This window comes from Nannospalax galili, unplaced genomic scaffold, assembly GCF_000622305.1.
Source record: "Nannospalax galili isolate Female #2095 unplaced genomic scaffold, S.galili_v1.0 scaffold64, whole genome shotgun sequence".
Lineage (NCBI taxonomy): Eukaryota > Metazoa > Chordata > Mammalia > Rodentia > Spalacidae > Nannospalax > Nannospalax galili.
The window spans coordinates 513080-534393 of record NW_008352316.1 but is presented as its reverse complement, the minus strand read 5'-3'; the positions used below and the strand labels follow the sequence as shown (position 1 = coordinate 534393).

General features: G+C 36.5%; 1 protein-coding gene across 7 annotated transcripts in view; it reads left to right on the top strand.

The window, feature by feature from the left end:
• Positions 1-21314, top strand: part of Spata5 (spermatogenesis associated 5) — a 209416-nt gene that overhangs the window by 62636 nt on the left and 125466 nt on the right. For 5 of the 7 annotated variants that reach the window (XM_008849226.3, XM_029554141.1, XM_008849225.3 and 2 more), the window contains exons 11-13: positions 7233-7442; positions 13613-13666; positions 15245-15324. The exons of 1 other annotated variant lie outside the window; for it this stretch is intronic. In XM_008849226.3, the coding sequence (XP_008847448.1) occupies positions 7233-7442; positions 13613-13666; positions 15245-15324 (344 nt within the window). The remainder of the gene's footprint in view (positions 1-7232; positions 7443-13612; positions 13667-15244; positions 15325-21314) is intronic. One more of the 7 variants, XM_029554142.1, reaches the window with a different exon arrangement.

Here is a 21314-nt window from a genome sequence, read left to right as displayed (position 1 = left end):
TTTTTTTTTTTTTTTTTTTTGGTTGATTGGTTGGTTCATTTATTTTGAGGCAAGGTCTTACTGTGCAGTCCTGGCTGTTCTTTTGCTATGTAGACCAGACTGGCCTCACCTCAAAGAGATCTACTTATCTCTGCTTCCAAGTGCTGAGATTAAAAATGTGACAACCAAGAAGTTCATATTTTTATCTTTATTTTTAAATCCAAATATTGTTTTTATTTATTTTATTTTATGTGTATGCATGTATTGCCTGCGTGTAGGTAGTGCACCTGTGTCATGTAATGCCTGCGAAGGACAGAAGAGGCCGTTGGATCCCTTGAAACTGGAGTTTCGGACAGTTGTTAGCTGCCATGTGGGTACTGGGATTCGAACCCAGGTCTTCTGCAAGAACAACCAGTATTCTTAACCACTGAGCCATCTCTCCAGCCCCAGAATCTAGTTTTTATAGCTCACTGTTTTCTACTGAGTTACAGCTATGACTAGGGTGCCAGAGTTTGCGCAGCCTGTCACCACAAACTTAAAGGAGTGGAGATAGGAATTGAGTCTTAAGTTGAGATTTAAGGGTTCAGACAGTCTGGGAAGGCAGAGAATTAACATATTCCGCAAAACCTACTTTCTTCTTCACCTAGCACATTTTATAGGGAATGGGAACACAGGCAGTCAGTTGTTTCAAAATTTAATCTTGTCTCCCTGGTCACATGGCCAATCTTGTGTCTGAGATTCTTCTCTCCTTATTATCTTCATGTTTCCTTCATTATTAGCTTTCTCTGTACACAGAGGCTTCTGAGTCTTACTGAGCCTAGCTTTCCTCAAGAGGTACATCTTGGTTAGCATTAAATTCAGAATAAAACTGCCACTATCTGTCCTCCTTTCTGTCACAGCTAGAACTCTAGTTACTGTTTTCTTTTTCACTAAATTTACTCATCCATTCCTCACATCTAACCCACCTTTAATAACAGTTCTTTTGCCAATATATGGTTCTTTGTAGGCTTTGAAATTTTTTTGACATAGTTTATTTATAGTTATATTTTAGAAAATTTAATGTCTATTGTATTTTGAAGTGAAAGTTTTTTTATTTGTACTGAACTTAATTATGTTACATGAACCAGAATCCTCAAGACTCCAACCTTAAGTGCTTTAAGAAACAGTAATTTATTAAAAAGGGGTCTGTTTATGTGAGAGTATTTGTTACAAAATGGGTTCACGTAATATAACAAAATAAGTATAGAAAATTCGTCGTGTGCATAGCTGGGCATATTGGTGTGCTCCTGTAATTCCGCAAATGAGGAAACTGAGGCAGTACTGTGGTGAAGTTGAGGCCAACTTGGGCTTCATAGTGCAATACTGTCTTATTCAATGAGAATCATTTGGATCCCAGATAATCTTTATTTTTTAATTAATTGCTCACATATTCCAAATTGTTCCTAATGTACTCATATTCTTTCACCACTGTTCCAGTGCCTACTGCACATGTGATGCTGTTAATGATTGGTTGCTATCTTGACTGGGTGTTTCAGGTTCTTGGCATCTTGTTCAAAGAATTAAAGAAGTCCACACAAATAGCACATCAAGGTTTTTATTCAAAGACAATGTAAAATCCAGAGTAGATAAGCTGTAAGAGAGCAGCAGCAGCATGCTACTTGAGCAAAATTGTTCAAGAGCGTTGGATTACCTCTTGGTTTGTTTTCGGGGGTCAAGGGGAGATGGTTGCTAGGGGTGGAGTATCGGTGGCTTCATGTTTTGATTGCTAGGCTTTGGTTATATAAACTTCTATTCACTGTGAGTGTCCTTTCCCATAATGTACCTCATTTTAATCATATGCATGCTCAGTAGACATAAGATGATAAATAGGGAGTTTTCCTTAAAAGTTCATTCAAAGCATAGTTTGCCTCATTGCACAGCATGCATCCAAAACCAGTCCAGACTGGTTCTGTGAATTGCCCCTAGTTCCAGGATATGCTTCAGGGTAGTGCAACAGAAGGTGGGAGTTGTTAAAGATTTCTTGGGAGGTATATGTCAAAGTGACAAATTGCTTTTTAAAGAGGGTGTGTGTGTGTGCAGCTCCATGTAGATTGGAGTCCCATGCTGCTTCATATGCTTTGTTGGGAAAGGTCTGTATGTAGATCAAGTTGAGCAAGGTCCTGGATTGCTAAATTTATGCTTGCCTTTTTCAAAGCTTAATTTTTACTCACTTTTAATTTCTTTTCAAAGACTTTGGAGGCCAAGCATCCTGAGATGTATTGAACCCAGAATTTACTGGAGATTATCAGATTTCACTGCAGGATAGTTAGTTTCATACAGAAAGGAAGAACCAAATCCTCCCTAGCCTTTATGAGTATAGAGTTTAGGTTTTAAAAACAATTGACTATGAAGGATGTACTTCTATATTGACCTTTAAGAATGTTTTATTAATGTTCTTGCCTAAATTGGCATTCATAATTGTTTTGCATCACTACAATATGTAACTCGTATGTTCCTGGGGCATGTTTACATATTGCATTCTTGCTGTATGAGTCTGGTAATTACAGTCAGTGGATGGATGTCATAGGGTATCATGTTACATTATTTTATTTCTTTCATGTTTAAAGAGTTGTGTCCCTGACTTCACATTTGGGATAAGCTGTAAATACTGATGTAGTTTATTAGTTATGTAGCCTAGCATATAGTATATCTTTTTATATGTTAGTGTGTCTATGTGAGTAGAAGCATGTGTGTATGTATATTTCACTGCTAAAGCATAAAACTGAAAAGCACTGTGATGAAACCTTGTCAAATTATTTCTCCTTAAGTCTTTTACTTTATGATACCTAGTTAGATTTTTTACTACTGTCTTTAAATTTTTTCCCAGCATATTCTTATGAGAGGCATTTTTTTAAGGCCCAGCTGACCTGGAACTCACTGTGTAGACCAGGCTGGCCGTGAACTCACAGAGATCCGCTTGTCTGTCTCCTGAGTTTTGGAATTAAAGGCTGAGAGGCGTTTTTAAGAGTGTTTAGAAAAGGTGGCATAGCTTGCTTACTCTTAAAAAAAAAAATCTAATAGGAAATTTAAAATTTGATTGTGTCAGTATGTGAAATATGTATGAATGTTGAGTAAAAGCATTCACTGAAGTAGATATGGCAAATATTAAAACTGGTGGATTGTGGCATTTAATATAGATCTTGTTTGAATTTCATCTTTTAAAAAATTATTTATTTAATAACTACATAGACGAAGCATTTCATTACAACAGCATTGATATATTCAATAACAATTTCTAGAGCTAAGATGCATCTCTTTCAAAATTAGCTGTAAGTTTTTAGGTATACAGTTGAATTAATACAGTTATACAATATTGTACTCAGTATAAACTCTGTAAGACATAAAATGAATGAGGTTTTAACCTTTAAAAAAGATCTCCATTTCATTATTAAAACACATTTTCATACAGAAAATTTCATTTTTAATGCAATTAACACTTAGATGTTTGCACATGCATTTCTAACCTCTATAGATCTGATTATTACAAGTCAAATAATTAGCAGATGTGAAAACCATTACCATTGAAATCTACCTGATGACTTTATATCCATGCTCAGATGCCAAGGAGCTGAGAAAGTAACCGACTATGACTAGTAATAATCAGATATATAGAGATTAGAAACGCATGTGCAAACATCTAAGTGTTAATTGCATTAAAAATGAATTTCTTCATCTTTTGTATATGCTTGAATGGTTTCCAAGCAAAAAAAGAACAAATGGAACTAGAGAATACCAGCAGAAACTGCTCATTAGGGTCTAACAGCTCTGCTGCTTTTCTGCTAAATGCAGACGTAGATATACCAATAATCCATGCCTTCTCTGGTAAACAATAGTTATGATCCTGTCAGTGGTGCATGTTTTAGAGCCTTAAGTCATGTACACTGATACAAGGCTAATTTTAGTTTTACCAAATAGTAAAATCAGAAATCAAACGAGAGGGAAAGATAAAATAAGTCCTAGTGTTTATTGCTTAGTGAGTTTTCTTGGGAAACATAGAAGAAATGTCTGCCTCTGAACTGGGGCTATGCTGACAGCCCAAAGAATTGTTCATACAAGTCTAGCCTCATGGGTAAAATGAGTTTATTAGGGATTGCTTGCTTACAAAGCATTCACGAAAAGTTGCCAGCCCTCCAAGTTTCTCTTTTGTATGGTTCTTTGTCTACAGTAGATTTGACATGAACTTGGATTGGAGCACCACTTATTATTAAAGTAGCAGTTGTTAGCTTATGCTAGCAGTACAGATCAGCTAGCCTAAGGCGCAGACTCAGTTATATGTACACTGTGGCGTTGCCTTTATTTGGGATTCTACTGTCTTTAACAAACGCTGTCCAAGCATGGAGAAGATGACTGTATTCTTTTTTAATCTGGCATGCATAGCAGCTAAGTGGTGCTTGCTACACTTGGGCTAGGAGACAGGTTTCTAGTCTCACTAAACTCTTGATGTTGCAGAGAAATTCATTGGTGCCATTAAAACTGAGAAAATGGAAAACCGGTTTTATGTATCAGGAGACTCAAAAGTGTTTTACACATTTTAACAATTAATTTTACTTTTTAAAATAAACACGAAGAAAAAAATAGTTCCAGCTGATCTCAGTATTATGATTGATCATATGTTGTTCTCTCCTGATCTCTGGGCAGAAAACAAAATTTATCCACAAAGTTAGGAAGTTCATTTGGAAAACATCGTCTTTTTCTTATTATTAGTAAGCACAAATCTCTGTTTTCTGACTTTTCTTCTTTGTTCTGACCTGTTAAATACAGGTTTTGTCCAACTGTCTGCTTTTGACCCACACTGTTCTTTTTTTGGTTGGTAATTTTAAAATATTTATTATTTTTATTTTATGTGTATGAGTGTATTGCCTGTGTGTATGTGAGTGCACCTGTGTCATGCAGTGCCACGGAGGTCAGAAGAGGGCTTCAGATTCCCCTGGAACTGGAGTTAAGGATGGTTTGTAGCTGCCATGTGGGTGCTGGGAATCGAACCCTGGTCCTCTGTAAGAGCAGTCAGTACTCTTAACTGCTGAGCCATCTCTCCAGCCCTATTGGTTGGTAATTTTAATTGATCTCATGCTTCTAGAACTATCATTTGTGTATAGGTATTCCCAGAATCTGAAATTCCAGTCCTGTCTTTTCCAGAGTTCCTTTTGTGTTGCTTACCTTCCATTTGTGCGCTCTTGATTCTTTGCATATTTGGCTCCAAGTTCCAAGTTTATGTATTAAAAAGTCTTAATTTTACCTCCTAAAGTGGGCCATAATTTCTCTGTCAGTCCATCTAGAAACCTCACCTGCTGTTGTGGTGGCTCAGGCCTTTAATCCTAGCACTATCGAGAAAGCGCTATGCAAGGTCTGATCTGTGCTTCAGAAGACTTCTACATGATTCAGCAGTGTGTTTAGCGGGGGTGGGTGGGGGGTGGTGTTGGGGGGCGGATCTCTGTGAGGTTGAGGCCAGTCTGGTGTATATAGGAGTTCCAGGCCAGCTAGGGCTACAAGGAGACCTCTCAAAAAACAAAAATAAACAAACAAACAAAACCACCTTCATTTATTTCTCTGTAACACATTCCATTATGTTGCCATATCTGTACCTGGTTACAGAAGTTCATGGGTAGTTTTTGTTTGTTTGTTTGATTGGTTTGTTTGTGTTTTCGCTTCTTTGTTTATTTGAGACAGAGTCTCCCTGTCGCCCCAGCTGGCCTGGAACTCACTGTGCATGCCAGACTGGCCTCAACCTCACAGAGATCCCCCCCTGCCTCTGCCTGCCTAAAGGCATGCTCTACTATGCTCAGGGTAAGTTCTTTTCTAAGGGGGTATTTGTGATAGGTCTTTAACTGGACACCACCACCCCCTACCCACCCCCATTAAACACATGTTGAATCATGTAGAAGTCTTCTGAAGCACAGATCAGACCTTGCATAGTGCTTTCTCGATTAAAAGCTTTCAAGGACATCTTGCTATATACAATGCATGTTGATCTGCTTTCTTCTAGTCTTCAGGAGCCTTCTGTTATATGACTTCCACTTTTCTGTTTCCTCCCTCCTCCATCTAAGCCTTTGTGGTTTTCCCTCCCTCCCTATTTCTCCCCCTCATTACCCTATTTCTCCCCCTCATTAAAGAGTTGACTTTCAAATTATCTTCCAGCTGGAATCAGTATTTCTTTTCGAGTGTTCCCAGTGATTCTTTCTGTTAGTGCAGTTAGTATCCTTTCCATTGTATAGTGGTTGTTTATGTGTATGGTACTAGTTTCTAGTTTTTAAGTTCTTTAGACCTGGTTTTATGTCTTAGTCTCCTGTTTCCTTGTATTATCTAGTGCATAGATTGTGTCTCTAAATTGTATTTTATATATGTAATACTTGGTTTCAGAGATATTTTTTAGTTAAGGAGTTAGGAGGACATTTTAAATTATATGCTAAAGACAGAAAAGCTTAAGGATTACAAAAATAACTTTAAAATAATTTTTTTTAAAGTTTAAATAGGTATATAAATGAGATAATAGATCACTAAAATTTTAGACAAATGAAACTTAAAGGAATCTAAAAGACTTAGCAGTAAGTTCAAGCATTTAAGTAGTATTTATATTATGCAAGCAGAAATATGTTTTTCTTTAGTATTTTTACAATGTATAACTCCATTATGTACCATGATTTACCTCTTGTAATTCTTTTTTAAAAAAAAAAATTTATTATTTTTATTTTATGTGTTTGAGTGTATTGTCTGCATGTATGTGAGTGCACCCGTGTCATGCAGTGCCGCAGAGGTCAGAAGAGGGCTTCGGATTCTCCTGGAACTGGAGTTAAGGACGGTTCATAGCCGCTATGTGGGTGCTGGGACTCGAACCTGGGTCCTGTGGAAGAGCAGTCAGTATTCTTAACCGCTGAGTCATCTCTCCAGCCCCCCTCTTGTAATTCTTAATGTTTTAGGATCTTACTGATTCTGTAATGGTTCAGTCTCCTGCTCATATTTTGCTGGTGACGTGTTTTACTTTTCTTTGTTCTCTAGCCTATGAAAACTTAGATTAAAGATTGTTTCAATGATATTTTTATTTTTAACAGGAATCTTGTGCTAACTTATGATGACTGTCATAAAGAGACCAGGCTATACTGAACACATTAAAACCTAATGTAATGAAGAGTGATTTGTGTTTGCTTGAGGAGGCTTCCTTTGTTCAGTAAAGACTAATTAAAATTAATTTTAAGAACACAAAAAATTCTGTTTTATAGGTATCCTGGTCAGATATAGGAGGACTGGAAAATATCAAACTGAAATTGAAACAGGCTGTGGAATGGCCTTTGAAGCATCCCAAGTCTTTCATCCGAATGGGCATTCAGCCACCTAAAGGAGTTCTCCTGTATGGGCCACCTGGATGCTCCAAAACAATGATAGCGAAGGCTTTGGCCAATGAAAGTGGGCTGAATTTTCTAGCTATAAAGGTAGGGTGTTGGTTACACTGTCTTCTGGCTTCTTTCCACCCTATCCTCCTACTGCTGTCCTTATGAGAGCATATGAAGGTGTCTCTGTACGGAAACAAGTTATTTTTATCTATTTGAGGTAGGTGACAGTAATATATGGGCAAATGAGATGGATGGATAGATAGATAGATAGATGATTAGATAGATAGATAGATAGATAGATAGATAGATAGATCGATAGATAGATAGATAGATCCAGCTTCATTAGTGCTAGCATGGTCCTGCCCCCCCCCCTTACATAAATGAATTGTTGGAAAGTTTTGCGTCATGTTGTTTTGAGAGGAAGAGTTTGAATATCAGTTCCTTTCTCTGCCAACTTCTCACTTTTTAGGTCTTTCACTTGTCGGCAGCACTTCTGACTCACACTTGATACCTGCTCTCCTGCTCTTTGAAACTTTTCCCAGAATGGCCTTGTATATGCCAATGCTGTACTTTGTACTAATTTTCAAGATCCTTCACTCACAGGATGTATATGTAATTCTATTACATGTGAGTTTGGGTTTTTATGGGCATATTCCCTCAAAATTAACCATAATTAACCCAGGTTAACTTGCCTTCCCCAGACATTTTATAACTTAAAAAAACTTAATTTGAATTATAATAGGCCAAAGTACCAAGCAGATGTCAGACACATTTTGGCAGCCCTTGGAAGGCTGGAAAAGTCCTAGAAATGATTATGGAGCAGAATTTGTTATTGATGTGGCATAAAATAATGAAACATATTAAAAAGCTCAGTCAAGTTTAGCAAGTCTTACTAGCTTAATAGAATAGCTAGGCAAATATTTTCACATGTATCTTTCATTTTTTGTGTGTTTTAAAAAATATTTTTTATTTTTATGTGTATGTGTGTATTGCCTGCATGTAGGTAAGTGCACCTGTGCCGTGCAGTGCCCGAGGAGGACAGAAGAAGCTGTCAGATCCCCTGGAACTGGAATTAAGGACAGTTGTTAGCTGCTGTGTGGGTGCTGGGATTGGAACCTGGGTCTTCTGCAAGAACAGCCAGTGTTCCTAACCTCTGAGCCATTTCTTCAGCCCCTGTTTGTTTTTTACATAAACTTGGACACTATAAATCTTGGCCACAGGTGCTGAAGATTACATGCCCAAATAAGGCAATGTATAGTATTAATTCTAGAGTTTTTATTGCTCACACTTTTTAGTGTAGCACATTACTATCTAGCAGATAAAATGTTAGGACTAGATAGCTAAGGTTATCTATTAAGTATAATTTTTAAGGAACAGCCTCATCTTAGCAGCAGTATCTGTATTAGTTATTCTTCTGTTGCTGTAATAAAAACACTGACCAAAACCAACTTGGGGAAGAAAGGGTTTGTTTGGCTTGCAAGCATACACCATCATCAAGGGAAGCCAAGGCAGGAATTCAGGGCAGAAACCGGGAACACAGACCATGGAGGTACCCTGCTTACTTGTTTGTTCCCCTGGTCTGTGCTTAGCCTGCTTTCTTACATAATTCAGGACCATCTGCCCAGGGGTGGCACTGCCTACAGGAGGCTGGGCCCTCTCACATCACTCAGCAATCAAGAAAATGCCCCTCAGACATGGCCAGAGGCAGTCCAATGGAGACAGCTCCTCAATTGAGGTCCCTCTAAACAGGTGTGTCAGGTTGACAACTAAAGCTATACACAGTATTGTAGGAATTGTGTGTTATTTTTAAAATATAAAACTTTGAGTAAATGTGAGACTTACAGATCATACTGTATTTATCCAAAGCCCTATTTATACTTTATTTTCAAATTAAGCCACGTAGTTATTTATTTGGAAAGATTTAGGAGTCATCCTTGCCACTTGATTTGCTTACGACCTCTTAATTTGCATTGCTGGTGCATTGTACAATCAAAGGGACACTTTCTCTTTTTAGAGTATGGAAATGCTGAGGACAGCATAACTTCCAGAAATAATATTAGCATATAAAGCAGAGTTCTGCACTGTATCTCTTCCACTGCATAACTCATGCTAGGATTTTTAGCCTGTAATTCAGCTCTTTTGCCCTCTTGTTTCCTTTAGTAAAACCTGCTTCTTAGGCAAGCTAGACTAAATGATTCCTAAAGCCCTTGTACTCACAGCATTCTGTAGTAGTTCACAAGCTCTATATTGAATCTTTTCCTTATCTTCATACCAATAGTGGATAAGTGTTCAGGGCAGTTTTCTGTCAACTATAACAGTTAAGAGCTGAGAAGCATGGTACTGCCATTGTGTTATTTTGGACAAATTACCTTTTTGTATTCGGTTTTTAAATTAAAATTATGACAAGTATCTACACCTAACATGGCTAAAGGAAAATTGTATTCCCGATTTGTTTGTTTGTTTGTTTTATTATGACAAAATACCTGAGGCATGTTAACTTATAAGTAGATTTATTGAGCTTACAGGTTTGGAGGCTGTAAGTCTGGTGAGGGCCTGCTGGTAGATGGCATCTTGGCAAGAGTGTGGATAGGTACAAGAGATCTTTACAAAACAGGTAGCCAGAGACTGATTCTGATGCTGTTGTTGTGCTCAAGTCCCATAAACTCAACATCCCTTTGGAGAGCAATTCCCTAGTGACCTCAGGGCTTCATTAGACTCTACCTCTGAATACTACCACATCAGAGACCAAGTTCCCAATACTTGAACATTTTGGAAGACACATCAAGCAATCTGCAAACCACAGCAGAGCTAATATATAGCAGACATTTAGCAAGACCCCACAGAATTAGCTCACACTCATTATTACTCATTTCTATTTTTAAAATTTTTTATTTATTTTAATGTGTATGAGTATTTTGCCTGTATGTATCTAAGTGCATAATGTGCATTGCAATGCCTACATAGGCCAGAAGAGGGTATCAGATCCCCTCAAACTTGAGTTATAGTTAAGCCACACTGGGTGCTGAGAACCAAATTCAGATCCTCTGCAAGAGCAACCAGTGCTCTCAACTGCAGAGCTAGCCCCTTAATTCTATTTTTAAGAAATGGATATATATTTGATCTCATGGACCAAAAAGGATGGTAGAAGATTGTGTCTGTTTTCTCTAAATGTAGTATTTATTTTTGAAACAGAATATAAACTTTTGTACCTCCATATCAGAATGTTATGAATTTTAACAATTCGAACTTTACACTCAAAATAGCTTCCCTTGGTGATCAAAGTGCACTGATAATATTAAATTCGAGACCACTCTGATATATTAAATTCTAGACCAATACAGCATAACAGTTCAGCTGTTTGGGTTGCCTTTTGCAGTCCAATCATCTGGGTGAGGTTCATCATCATGTAGTTCAGTACAAAAATCACACATTCTTTAGGAGCTACTTTCGTTACTGCCATTACTTATTAGTAATGCCTAACTTGAATTACTCCAGCCCAGACCTTTTCATAGTGCTGAATTCTTGTATTAAATTTTCAAATCTGGTTGGCAGAAAGAATGCAAGAGTCAGAGGAAGGGGTGGAGTATTACCTGGAAGTATTCTCCAACCTCTATGCCAGCAAGCTATAGTCACACCTCCTTCCCACACTCAAGGAATTGATGGGGGAGTCATTTACCCCTCTCACCCAATCAGTTGATCTTAGCTGCATGTGGGGGAGAGCTAAGGATATATAAGCCAAGAATGCCATGAGTCACCTCTCTTGCCATTTCGTGCAGCTGTTGGGAAGTCACAAGATCTGTATTTGAGTGTGGACTTTCCAGTGCAGCTGTAATTTGGGGGGGACCCACTCTTCTGTAAATAAACCCCCACTCTATGCTAGCAAGCCCAATAAATGTGTTAGGATTTAAAAAAAAAAAAGAGAGAGAGAGAACAGAGCTAATAGAAACCTTCATTATTCCAACAAAGTGAGCCTGTTGTTGTCGAATCTAATTTTCTTTGATTTCTTATTCCTATTTTCCCTCCTTAAACTTATTAGTGATTTTATATATATAAAACCAGCTTCAAGCTATTTCTGGAAAAATATGTTAAAAATTGCTTCTTTTTGGAGTATAAAATAATAATAAATAAAATATATATAAAAGAAAAAATCAAATATGTATTACTCATCTTCTCAGCTCCCTTTTCTACCCACCCCAAGAGAAAGCATTGTTTCTTCCCAGGCTTCCTGTGGTCTACCTCTACATGGTACTAGAATGAGTGATCTTTCAACTACTTGAGGCTGCTGCCATATTCTCACATTTCCAAGTCTGTTTATATAATGGTTAAGTCACATTAAAATTTCTATTAACAATAGTAAGGTAGTACTGACATTGTACTTAGTAGAGGAGAGATCATAAAATGATCATAATCTTGTACTTCCCAATGTTAATTTTGAAGTTTTCATTTTTAGAACAATTGTCTAAGGAGACCAATGACAGTTTCCCCATGTTTTCTAACCTCTTTCAGTAAAGCCAGATTATTAAAAAGCATTATATAATATGCCTTGACTTATACTGCCTGCTTTAAAAACCCTCATTATATCAGTATTTTATGGCAAATCCTTAGCTTTTATGGACAATTACCAGAAAAAAAAGACTTGATATGTAAGTCTAATAAAAACAATGACACCAGTAGTTTCCTTTCTGAATCTCGTCAGGCCACAAGTTGCCTAATTAGTTGCTTTAAACTGAATAAAATCTGCATGCAATTCCTAACCATATCCTGCCTCCCAAAAAAAACCCATTCTGCTAATTAAAACTTATTTTATTGGTTGGGGCTTGAAACTTGTTGTAGTCACTTTCTTAATACTTTGTCCATGGTCACATTTAGGAAAAGTGTAATTTACTACAGGTAAATGAAAAGCACCAATTTTATTTGACACTGTTATTTTAAGTCATAGTGCAGAACTGTAAAATCAGTCTTTCCAGATGAAAACGTGTAGAATGATCTTGCTAATCAATGGGAAAATTTGGAATCTAGCATCATCTTTAACATTTTCCAAGCATTGAGAACTCTTACTCTTTCTCATACTCAGATTAGGCAGTGCTCTCTCTTGTCTGTAGCTTCCTTGCTGGCTCCCTACCTCTAATCTCCTTCAGTCCTTTTCCTTTTTCTGTTCCTCCGTTCACATTCTGAACCCTTATGCTCCATTTAGTGAGGACATGACAAATTAATTTGCCCTTTTTATATCAAGACATTTTGAAGTTTTTCAGGTTTTATTGTTGTTGCCATAAATAGTTGATTAATAATATTCCTTCATGTGTTTCTGTGAATGTATGTTTAAGGGTTTCCTTAGGATATGTTTGTACCCAGAAGTTCTTGTCAAGGGGTATAGTACATTTTCAGTATTACTAGACATGTTATTTTTAATGTAATTAATTTTTGCTTACACAGAGGGTAGAAGGTCTTGTGTTAAAGCTAATTAGTAAAATTGGTAGAATTTTATTTCTAGAGAGCCATGCCTTTCAGCCTTGATACCTCATATAGAATAACTGGGTGTAAGAAGGAAATAGACAACTTATCAACCTGATTGAGTATTGTGTGGCAGACAGATATCCAGATAGTTCAGACTGGGCGCCAGTAAATAGAGACTAGACACTATGGAACTTTTCTACAAGTTTAGTTATAAGACTGTCATACTGGGATGTTAACAGTGTGGGTGGTCCCAATACTGTTTATTGAAGTTAATTCTTCTGACAACAGTAGTGGGTAAGAAGAGCCTATTGTGGCCTAGTTGTGCAAGTATTGTAAGATACTGTTATAGAATACATGAATCTTTTTAGGGTCATGGAACTATAAGAGGACTTTCTAGGGGATTCTTGTCAGAAAAGGCTATTAGTCTATGGATTTAGGTATAAACTGAGGAGCATGTATACCAGCTAATGATTAGACTGTCAGTTTTCTAAATCAGGCTTTTCTATTTTTGGTGCCTAGCACTATCCCTGGTGTATCATAAAACTTTGGATGGACGGATAGTCAGAAAGTAAGCAAGATGTTAAAACATGTTCAGTCACAGGCTATCTTTTGAATTGATTTGTGGTTTTAGGAATAGAATAGCTTTAGTATTTGAGGCATAAATAATACTTGGGAAATAAGCATGCTAAGAGAATTTAATTAAAAGTAATTTTAATTTTTCCTCTTCTTTTGTGTATATTTTTTCCTCCTTAATCAAGAAATTATAGGTCGTTGGACTTATAAAGACACTGTACCACTGTTTTCTTTCCTTGTAGGGCCCTGAATTAATGAGTAAATACGTTGGTGAATCTGAAAGAGCAGTTAGAGAGGTAAGAAGATTATACCTTAAGAGAAAATCACACCTCTGTTCTTCTGTGTGGTTTCTACTTTGTTTTGGGTAATGGGATGAAATGCCAAATTCAGATTCTATTGGAATAATTTTTCTTAAGGGAAATATTTTATTATTTAAAATTGCAGTTTTGGCAGGGCTGGAAAAATGGCTCAGGAGAGACATTGGCTGCTCTTGCAGAGGATGCAGATTTGGTTCCCAGCACCCACATTGGCGACTAGCACCCATTCATAATAACTCCAGTTCCAGCGTATCTGATGCCCTCTTTTGGCTTCTGCAGGCATTGCATCGTATTATCTTACCTGTACCTGTTGGTTTAAACAATGTGTCTTCCTTCTGTCTGTTGGCTTTTAAAGCCAGGCTGTTAAATGCCAGTGCATGACTGATATACTTTTCCTTCATATGAGTTGTTCAAGTTGTGTTAACTTGGGGCATCTGGAGTTAGCATTTGACTGCATGTCTTGATTTTATTGAACAGAGATTGACCTGCCTCAAGCTCTGCCACACATAAGGCCTCTATAAGCTCACAGAAGCTGTAGGACAAGAACAAATAGCGATGAAGTAGTGGTCCCTATTTGTGAAGACCTTAGTACTAGTCAGAAGAAGTGGGGATTCAAATACTTTGCCATGAGAAAATATTTAAAATTATTTTGTGTCATTTTTTTCTGCTTTAAATTGTAGATAAAGGCAATTTTATAAAGCACTAATTGATCATGATAATGTGAAAAGGGCAATATTTACTGATACTGATGACTGTATTCTTATGATCATATAACAAATGAACAAAAAATGGTGGCCTAAATTATGAGAAACACATTTGGAGTTCTTTCTACCCACGCTGCCTTCTTCTGCCCAGCTTATTTCCATACATCACCCTCATTGGCTCTTGGTCATTCTCTAATTGTAGTAGTTTCATTGGATTCTCTGCAAGCCTGTTTATGTTCCTGTGAGACTTGGCCAATTTTCTTGTCTAGGGTTTATGCCAACCATTTTCCCACACAATCTAAAAAGAAATGAGTCAGATGTGTGACTTAGAGATAATATGAATATTTTCTATGCTAACCTGTGACTGACTTTAAAAAAACATTTTTATGATAATACTATTTATTTATTATTTATTGAGTTCTATGCATTATGCCAAATTTTTTATGTTCTTTTTGTTACTATTTCTTAATCTTCTGAAGTGGGCATCTATTATTATCTTCATTTCCTAGATGTAGAAATTGAGGTTTAAAGAAGTAAATTTGCTGCTGACATTCCATTCCCTCAGCCCTTGGTTTAGTTGGTATTTTAACTGAGTTTCTCTGATTGCTTAACTGGCCTCCTATGCAGCCTCTGGCTATTTATTTGTTTATTGGGTGTATTTGTTTGGTTTGGTTTGGTTCGGTTTGGTTTTTGGTCTGTGTACTCACCATTAAAGATGTTAGTTTAAAATCCATTGTAATGTCCTGGGCACTATTTTAAGTTGTTTTGTATATTGTTAGAATTGGCGCTAAGTAGTTTTCACACTGAAACCAGGTCTTTGCTAACCTGACGAATGTGATAATCTTTCCACCAGCTATTTCGTAAAGCAAGAGCAGTGGCTCCTTCCATTATTTTTTTTGATGAACTTGATGCCTTGGCAGTTGAAAGGGGCAGGTAAGAAATATTGAAAAGCTTATTAATATTATCAAATATAATGTAAATACTGTTTGTTACACAAATTTTGTCTGTTGTTGCATTTTTTCCCAAAAGAATTTTTGAATCTATGCAAATAATTTCTCTTAAACCCACTTAATTTCATCTAATCAGTTTATAATGATTTCCTATACAACTGAAAAACATGGTGATATCCATTGAAACATTTGAGTTACTTACTAGTTTATCTACTAAGATTCTTTAGTACTGTACATTAAAAGTAGCACTGTTCTTCTTTAGTACTGTACATTAAAAGTAGCACTGTTCTTATAAACACAAAATTAAAAGTCTAAACAAAGTTGGGTTAAGTATACTTATTTGATATACAAGTAAATTATAATAAAATGGTATTACATGAATTTTAGAACTGAGAGAAAACTATTTCTTACAATTAGAATACAAAGAAAATTATCTAGAATGCTTGGGATCAGAAAGTGTGTTAAATTTTAGAAGTTTCTATTTGTTTGTTTTTTTGAATTTAGACATTGCTGAAAAGATGTTCAATAGATTTTAAATACTGAAATATTTTAGATTTTGCTTTAGAAATATTCTACCTCTAGTAGTTTTGTTCCTGAATTTTAGACAACATGTTAACTAGGTACAATTACATGACTTTTTTTCCTGTAGAAATGTTTAGAGGTAGTTTAAGCAATATTTGCAAATAAATAAATATTTCATGTTGGATGATGTTAATTCATGTACTTTGTACTTCTTGATGTATACATTGATTATAAACATTTTGCAGTAAAGGCAGAGTAATTCATAAATCTTCATATTAAATGTGATAAGACTCAGTGCCTTTATATTACTCCCAAGTTTGAAAAGACACAAAAGGCTTGAGTAGCTCAAGGTTACCTTAACTACAAGAAAGTGAAGCCAGAGAAACTCCCTGAACTAGTATGACCTGCCACATTTTTGTGATATCACGACCATCTGGTTTGAGAGCTTAAAAAGGTACACAGTGGGCTATAGTTAAATATAAACCAGATAGGAAACAGTGTGTAACAGACTTCTCATAAAATATTTCTGAAATAAAGTTGTGTGGGAAAACAGGGCACTTTGTAGAAATAACCTGTTTTTTTGTAGGCAGTTTGGCTCATTAGGAATTAGCAATATTGAAGATTAAAATGATTTAAAGCTTCTAGATGCAATTTCCTTTTGTAGTCCTCATTTTAAACTTTTCAGAGTGAAATTGTGTGTATTGTGTACCTCCCTCTTTCAAAACCCTGCCTAAATCAGACATATAAAGTCTGTCTAGATTGCTTTGTGTAGAAAAATTATCACCATCTACCAAGTTAGTTGATAGTACAGCAAAGACAAAGTTGATGAACAAATATAATTAGATGGGTACAAAGTAGAGCATTTTCATTATAAAAATTTGCATTGCATCATTGGTGGTTTGTTTTTATAGCCATAAGAATCTCATACTGACATTCTATTTTTAGTTGTTTTTACCACCTACAAATAATTGTTTTATATAATCAGGTTACTTTTACTTGGAAACCAAAACATAAGAGCTCCTTATGTATAGCTTATTCTTTGCTTATTTTGATTACATTATTTCTCAAAATTGTAAACTTCTTATAGTTAAACCAGAAGTGTAAAATTCTTATGATGTTAAACCAGTTTTAATCATTATTAAAGCATTCCTGGTATAAGTAAACAGAAATATTTCATAAACTGGTAAATATTTTGACATAATATCAATCCTTAAGACATTCAGTGATTCTGTAACATTCACATTAAGCCCATGTGACTGTTCCCCAAATGACAATGCCAAGAAGTCTTATCAAGATGTAAAGTTCTAAATTCAAGGTGATCAACAAACTAACCAGTGAATTATGATGTATGCTGTCATAAAACATTCTAACCAAAAGCAACTTAGTTGATAAAAGAATTTGGCTTAGAGTTGTAGGTCAAGGCTTATCATTGAGGGAAGTCAGGGCAGGAAGTCAAGCCAAAACAGTGGAGGAATGCTACTTGATGGCTCACTCACTCACAGTCTCATTCTTAGCTAATTTTCTTTTAATTTTTAAAAGTTTTTAAAAATTTATTTTTATGTGTATCAGTATTTTGCCTACATGAAAAATGTTCATGTAGTGCCATCAGAGGTCAGAATCAGGCATTGGATCCCTTGGAACTGGAGTTATGGATGGTTGTGAGCTACCATGTGGGTGCTGGGAACCAAGCCTGGGTCCTCTGCAAAAGCAGCAAGTGCTCCTCTGTGTCATCTCTGCTTGCCTTCAGCTAGCTTTCTTATAAAGCCCAGGGCCACCTGCCTAGGCATGGTGCTGCTCACAGTGAACCTTTTTATATCAGTTAGCAATGAAGACAATTCGTCACAGACATACCCACAAGCCATTTTGATCTAGGCAACTCCTCAGTCTATCCTGTCCTCTCAGATAACTCTAGGCTCAACTGAAGTTGTCAATTAAAGGTAACTAGGACAGGCACCTTTGTGCATTCATAAAGATGTATTTTGTTCTTATGGCAGTTGTAACCTGCATGTTCTTCCCTGCTCTATGTGATAGTTTCTTTGGAACTTGAAAGCCTGACATTTATTTTTCTTCTTTAGACTCATTAAATTATGGGTGGTAGAGCATTTTATTTCATTGAAGGACTTGAAGAGGAAATACATGTTTATTTTTGTGAAATAATCAGTTTCAAAGAGTTAAATCAGCTTAGTAATTATTATGGCAGTGAACTTTCTTTGAAGATTGATTTCAGCAGATCTTTTCTGTACTGCTTTTTTTTCTCTCTAATACTGGGGATAAAATCCAAGGCCTTGGATTTGCTAGATAAGGGCTCTTAATTTCCTGAGCAAAATTCCCAATCCAACATCTCTTTTCTGTAACAGAGCCATGTAGTAAATATTTTTAGTTTTGCTACAACTAATCCTCTGCTGCTGTAGTGCAAAGACATCCACAGCAGGTAATCAGTGAGAAAATGGTTGGCAGCCATATGCACTCTGTAGTTTGTCAGACATTCTTCTGTAAATATAGGATTCATGTTTAGAATAAAGTAAGAACCAGTTGTGTTGTCGCACACCTTTAATCCCAGCTGTGGGGATACAGAGGCAGGCAGATCTCAGTGAGATGAGTCCAGCCTGGTTCACATAGTGACTTCCAGGTGGACTGGGACTAGGAAGACCATGTCGCTGCCCCCCCCCAAAAAAAGAGAGAGAGAGAAAGAAAAGAAAAAAAAGAATAGAAAAATAAGAAATTACATTGGTCTGGGGATATGGTAAAAGTAGGTTTTTCCTCTAGGATCTTTGACTTCTCCAGCCATGTGTTTTGGCTCTGTTTGTAATACCACAAATAAGTTTCCTCCCACTGAGCAATTCTTAATTTCAATTAGACAGCAGTTGATTACCCTAAAGAAAAAAAGCCACTATGCACCAATAGTGAGAGTTTGCTGAGCCAGTCGTTGTTTTTGAGGCTTTGCGCTGGATAGGGCCATTGATTGGTTTTCTCTCTTGGTAACTTCTGTGCTATCTTCTGATACATGAGAGCTAGTCTTCAGGGAGGAGACTTCCAGGTCAAATCCTGCTTGATTGCTCCAAGTCCTGTACCTGAAGTGTGGCCTGTCTTCAGCAATAGAGAATTATCTTCAAGTTCTTAGAGGAGATCAAGGGCTGTGTTATTTTGGGAGTCTCTTGGACTACCCTGACCAAGAACTCGAAAGGAGGTTTCTCCTGCCTGGCACTGTGTTTTTTGCTATATAGCCAGGAGCTATACACATGCACTCATAAATTTATTGCATGTGTGTTTTTCAGTAGGATTTGAGCTAATACATTTCCCTCTAGTTTTTCATGCTATTTAGGCATTATCTTTACTCCCACTCCCCATGTATAATCATCCCTTTTCTCTCCCCAGTTAAAGTGCCCCCTTCCCTGTTTTCCCCTTAATAACACCTGTCTCGTAATACCCCCCTCTCTCACACCTTCTTCCCTTTTATCCCTATGATTCTTTTCCATTTTCCTGGGTTTTGCCAGATTATATACTCATAGGATATATACTCAGCATTTAGGGATTTAGACCTAAGATCCACCAATAAAAAAGAGCTTATGTCACTAGTTTTTCTAATCTCTGTTACTTCATGTAGTATAACAGTTTTTAGTCCCATTCATTTACCTGCAAATTTCATGATTTTGTTTTTCTTTACTGCTGAGTAGCACTCCAATGTCTAAATGAAGCACATTTTCATTGTCTGTTTGTCAATTGAGGGACATTTAGGTTGTTTCCATTTCTTAGCTATAGTGAAAAGAGCAGTAACAAACATGGCTATGCAAGTATCTGTGTAGCAGGATGAGTCCATTGGGTGTTTGTCAAGGATTGGCTTGACCAGATCATATGATAGGTTTATTTTAGGTTTTTTTGTTTTGTTTTGTTGTTGTCTTTTTGAGACAGGGTCTCCCTGTAGCCCCAGCTGTCCTGGAGCTCACTATGTAGACCAGGCTGGCCTTGAACTTACAGAGATCTGCCTGCCTCTGCCTCCCGAGTGTTGGGATTAAAGGGGTATGCCACTTATGCTGCTTAGTTTTAGTTTTTTAAAAGTTCTCCATACTGATTTCCACAGTGATTGCATCAGTTTTCAATCTTACCAACAGGGACTGAATGTTTTTTAAATTGCTGCATGGCCTATCTCTACCAGATAATAAAATTTAGAGTTGGTTTTGATTTCCTAAGATGTCAGTTTTAATGGTTTCTGTTTCCTCCTGATGCTTTGAGAGTCAGCCAAGATTATTTGTCAGCCTATGAAATATTTTCACTGTACAGTTCTCTAGCTAGGGCTTAGTGATTCTGTGGAAATAAAAGGCAAAGGCATTTCTTTCTACAATAGATAGGACATTGAATAAGCTGAGCTCTTTGTTTAAAAACGACAAGAGACGCTAATGTTTCTACATATGCATGTTTTAATTTAGTTAATAAGTAATTTCATTTAGGTACTGTATAATAACACAGAACCACAGAAATTTGAACCTGGAAGACCTGTACTTACTTTATTTAAATAGCTCTCTAGAAGACAAGTATAAAATCCTCAAGCTACCATAGTGTTTTCAACCTCTTCTCTAAGGGCACTCTGCATAGTGTACACAGGCACACACTGATACTCAAATAATAAAAATATTTGATTCATGTGAATGAAGGGCTAGAGAATCCAGGGATTTGTGATTATGATCATGCTAGTGCTAATGAGCACATTTCCAGCTTCTACTCAGATTTTTGTTTCATTGGTTACTAGATTTTCTGTTAAATAGACTGTCCTAGGAAATTTCATCAATTGCATTCCAGTTTATGGAATCATCATTGTCTTCTGGTAAATAGTCACTTGTGAACTTTGCAATAATTCACCATTTCAAAGAGCTCTAAAATGAAAAAAAAACAAAGGGCATTTTTGTATATACTGAACTGAAAAGTATGTCTAATGGCTGAAAACCATTCTTAGGTATGCTAAACCATTCTTAGATGCTCTTTGTAGTGTAACTGTTACCAGTGCTACCAAAAGGACAGCAAGAAAAATTGCACCAAGCTTCTTTTTTTTAAAAAAAAAAAAAATGTTTCTTATTTGTTTTCATTTTATTAGTGTTTTGCATGCATGTATGTAACTGTGTTTGTGTGTGCACTGCCCACCGAGGCAAGAAGAGGATGTCGGATCCCCTGGTACTGGAGTTACAGGCAGTTTTGTTGACCACTGTGTGGGTGCTGGGAACCAAATCTGATCCTCTGGAAAAGCAGTCAGTGCTCTTAACCTCTGTGCCATCTCTCCAGCCCTTGTTTCCTTTTAATTTTTTAAAATTATTTTATTTTATTTGTATGAGTGTTTTGCCTGTATGTAGCAAGTACACATGTGTGAAACCATGCTTTTTTCTTAGAGATTTATTTTTATTAAGTATGTGAATGTCTGTATGTCTGCCATGTGGATGTGTATACAGACGTTTAGGTGCCTAT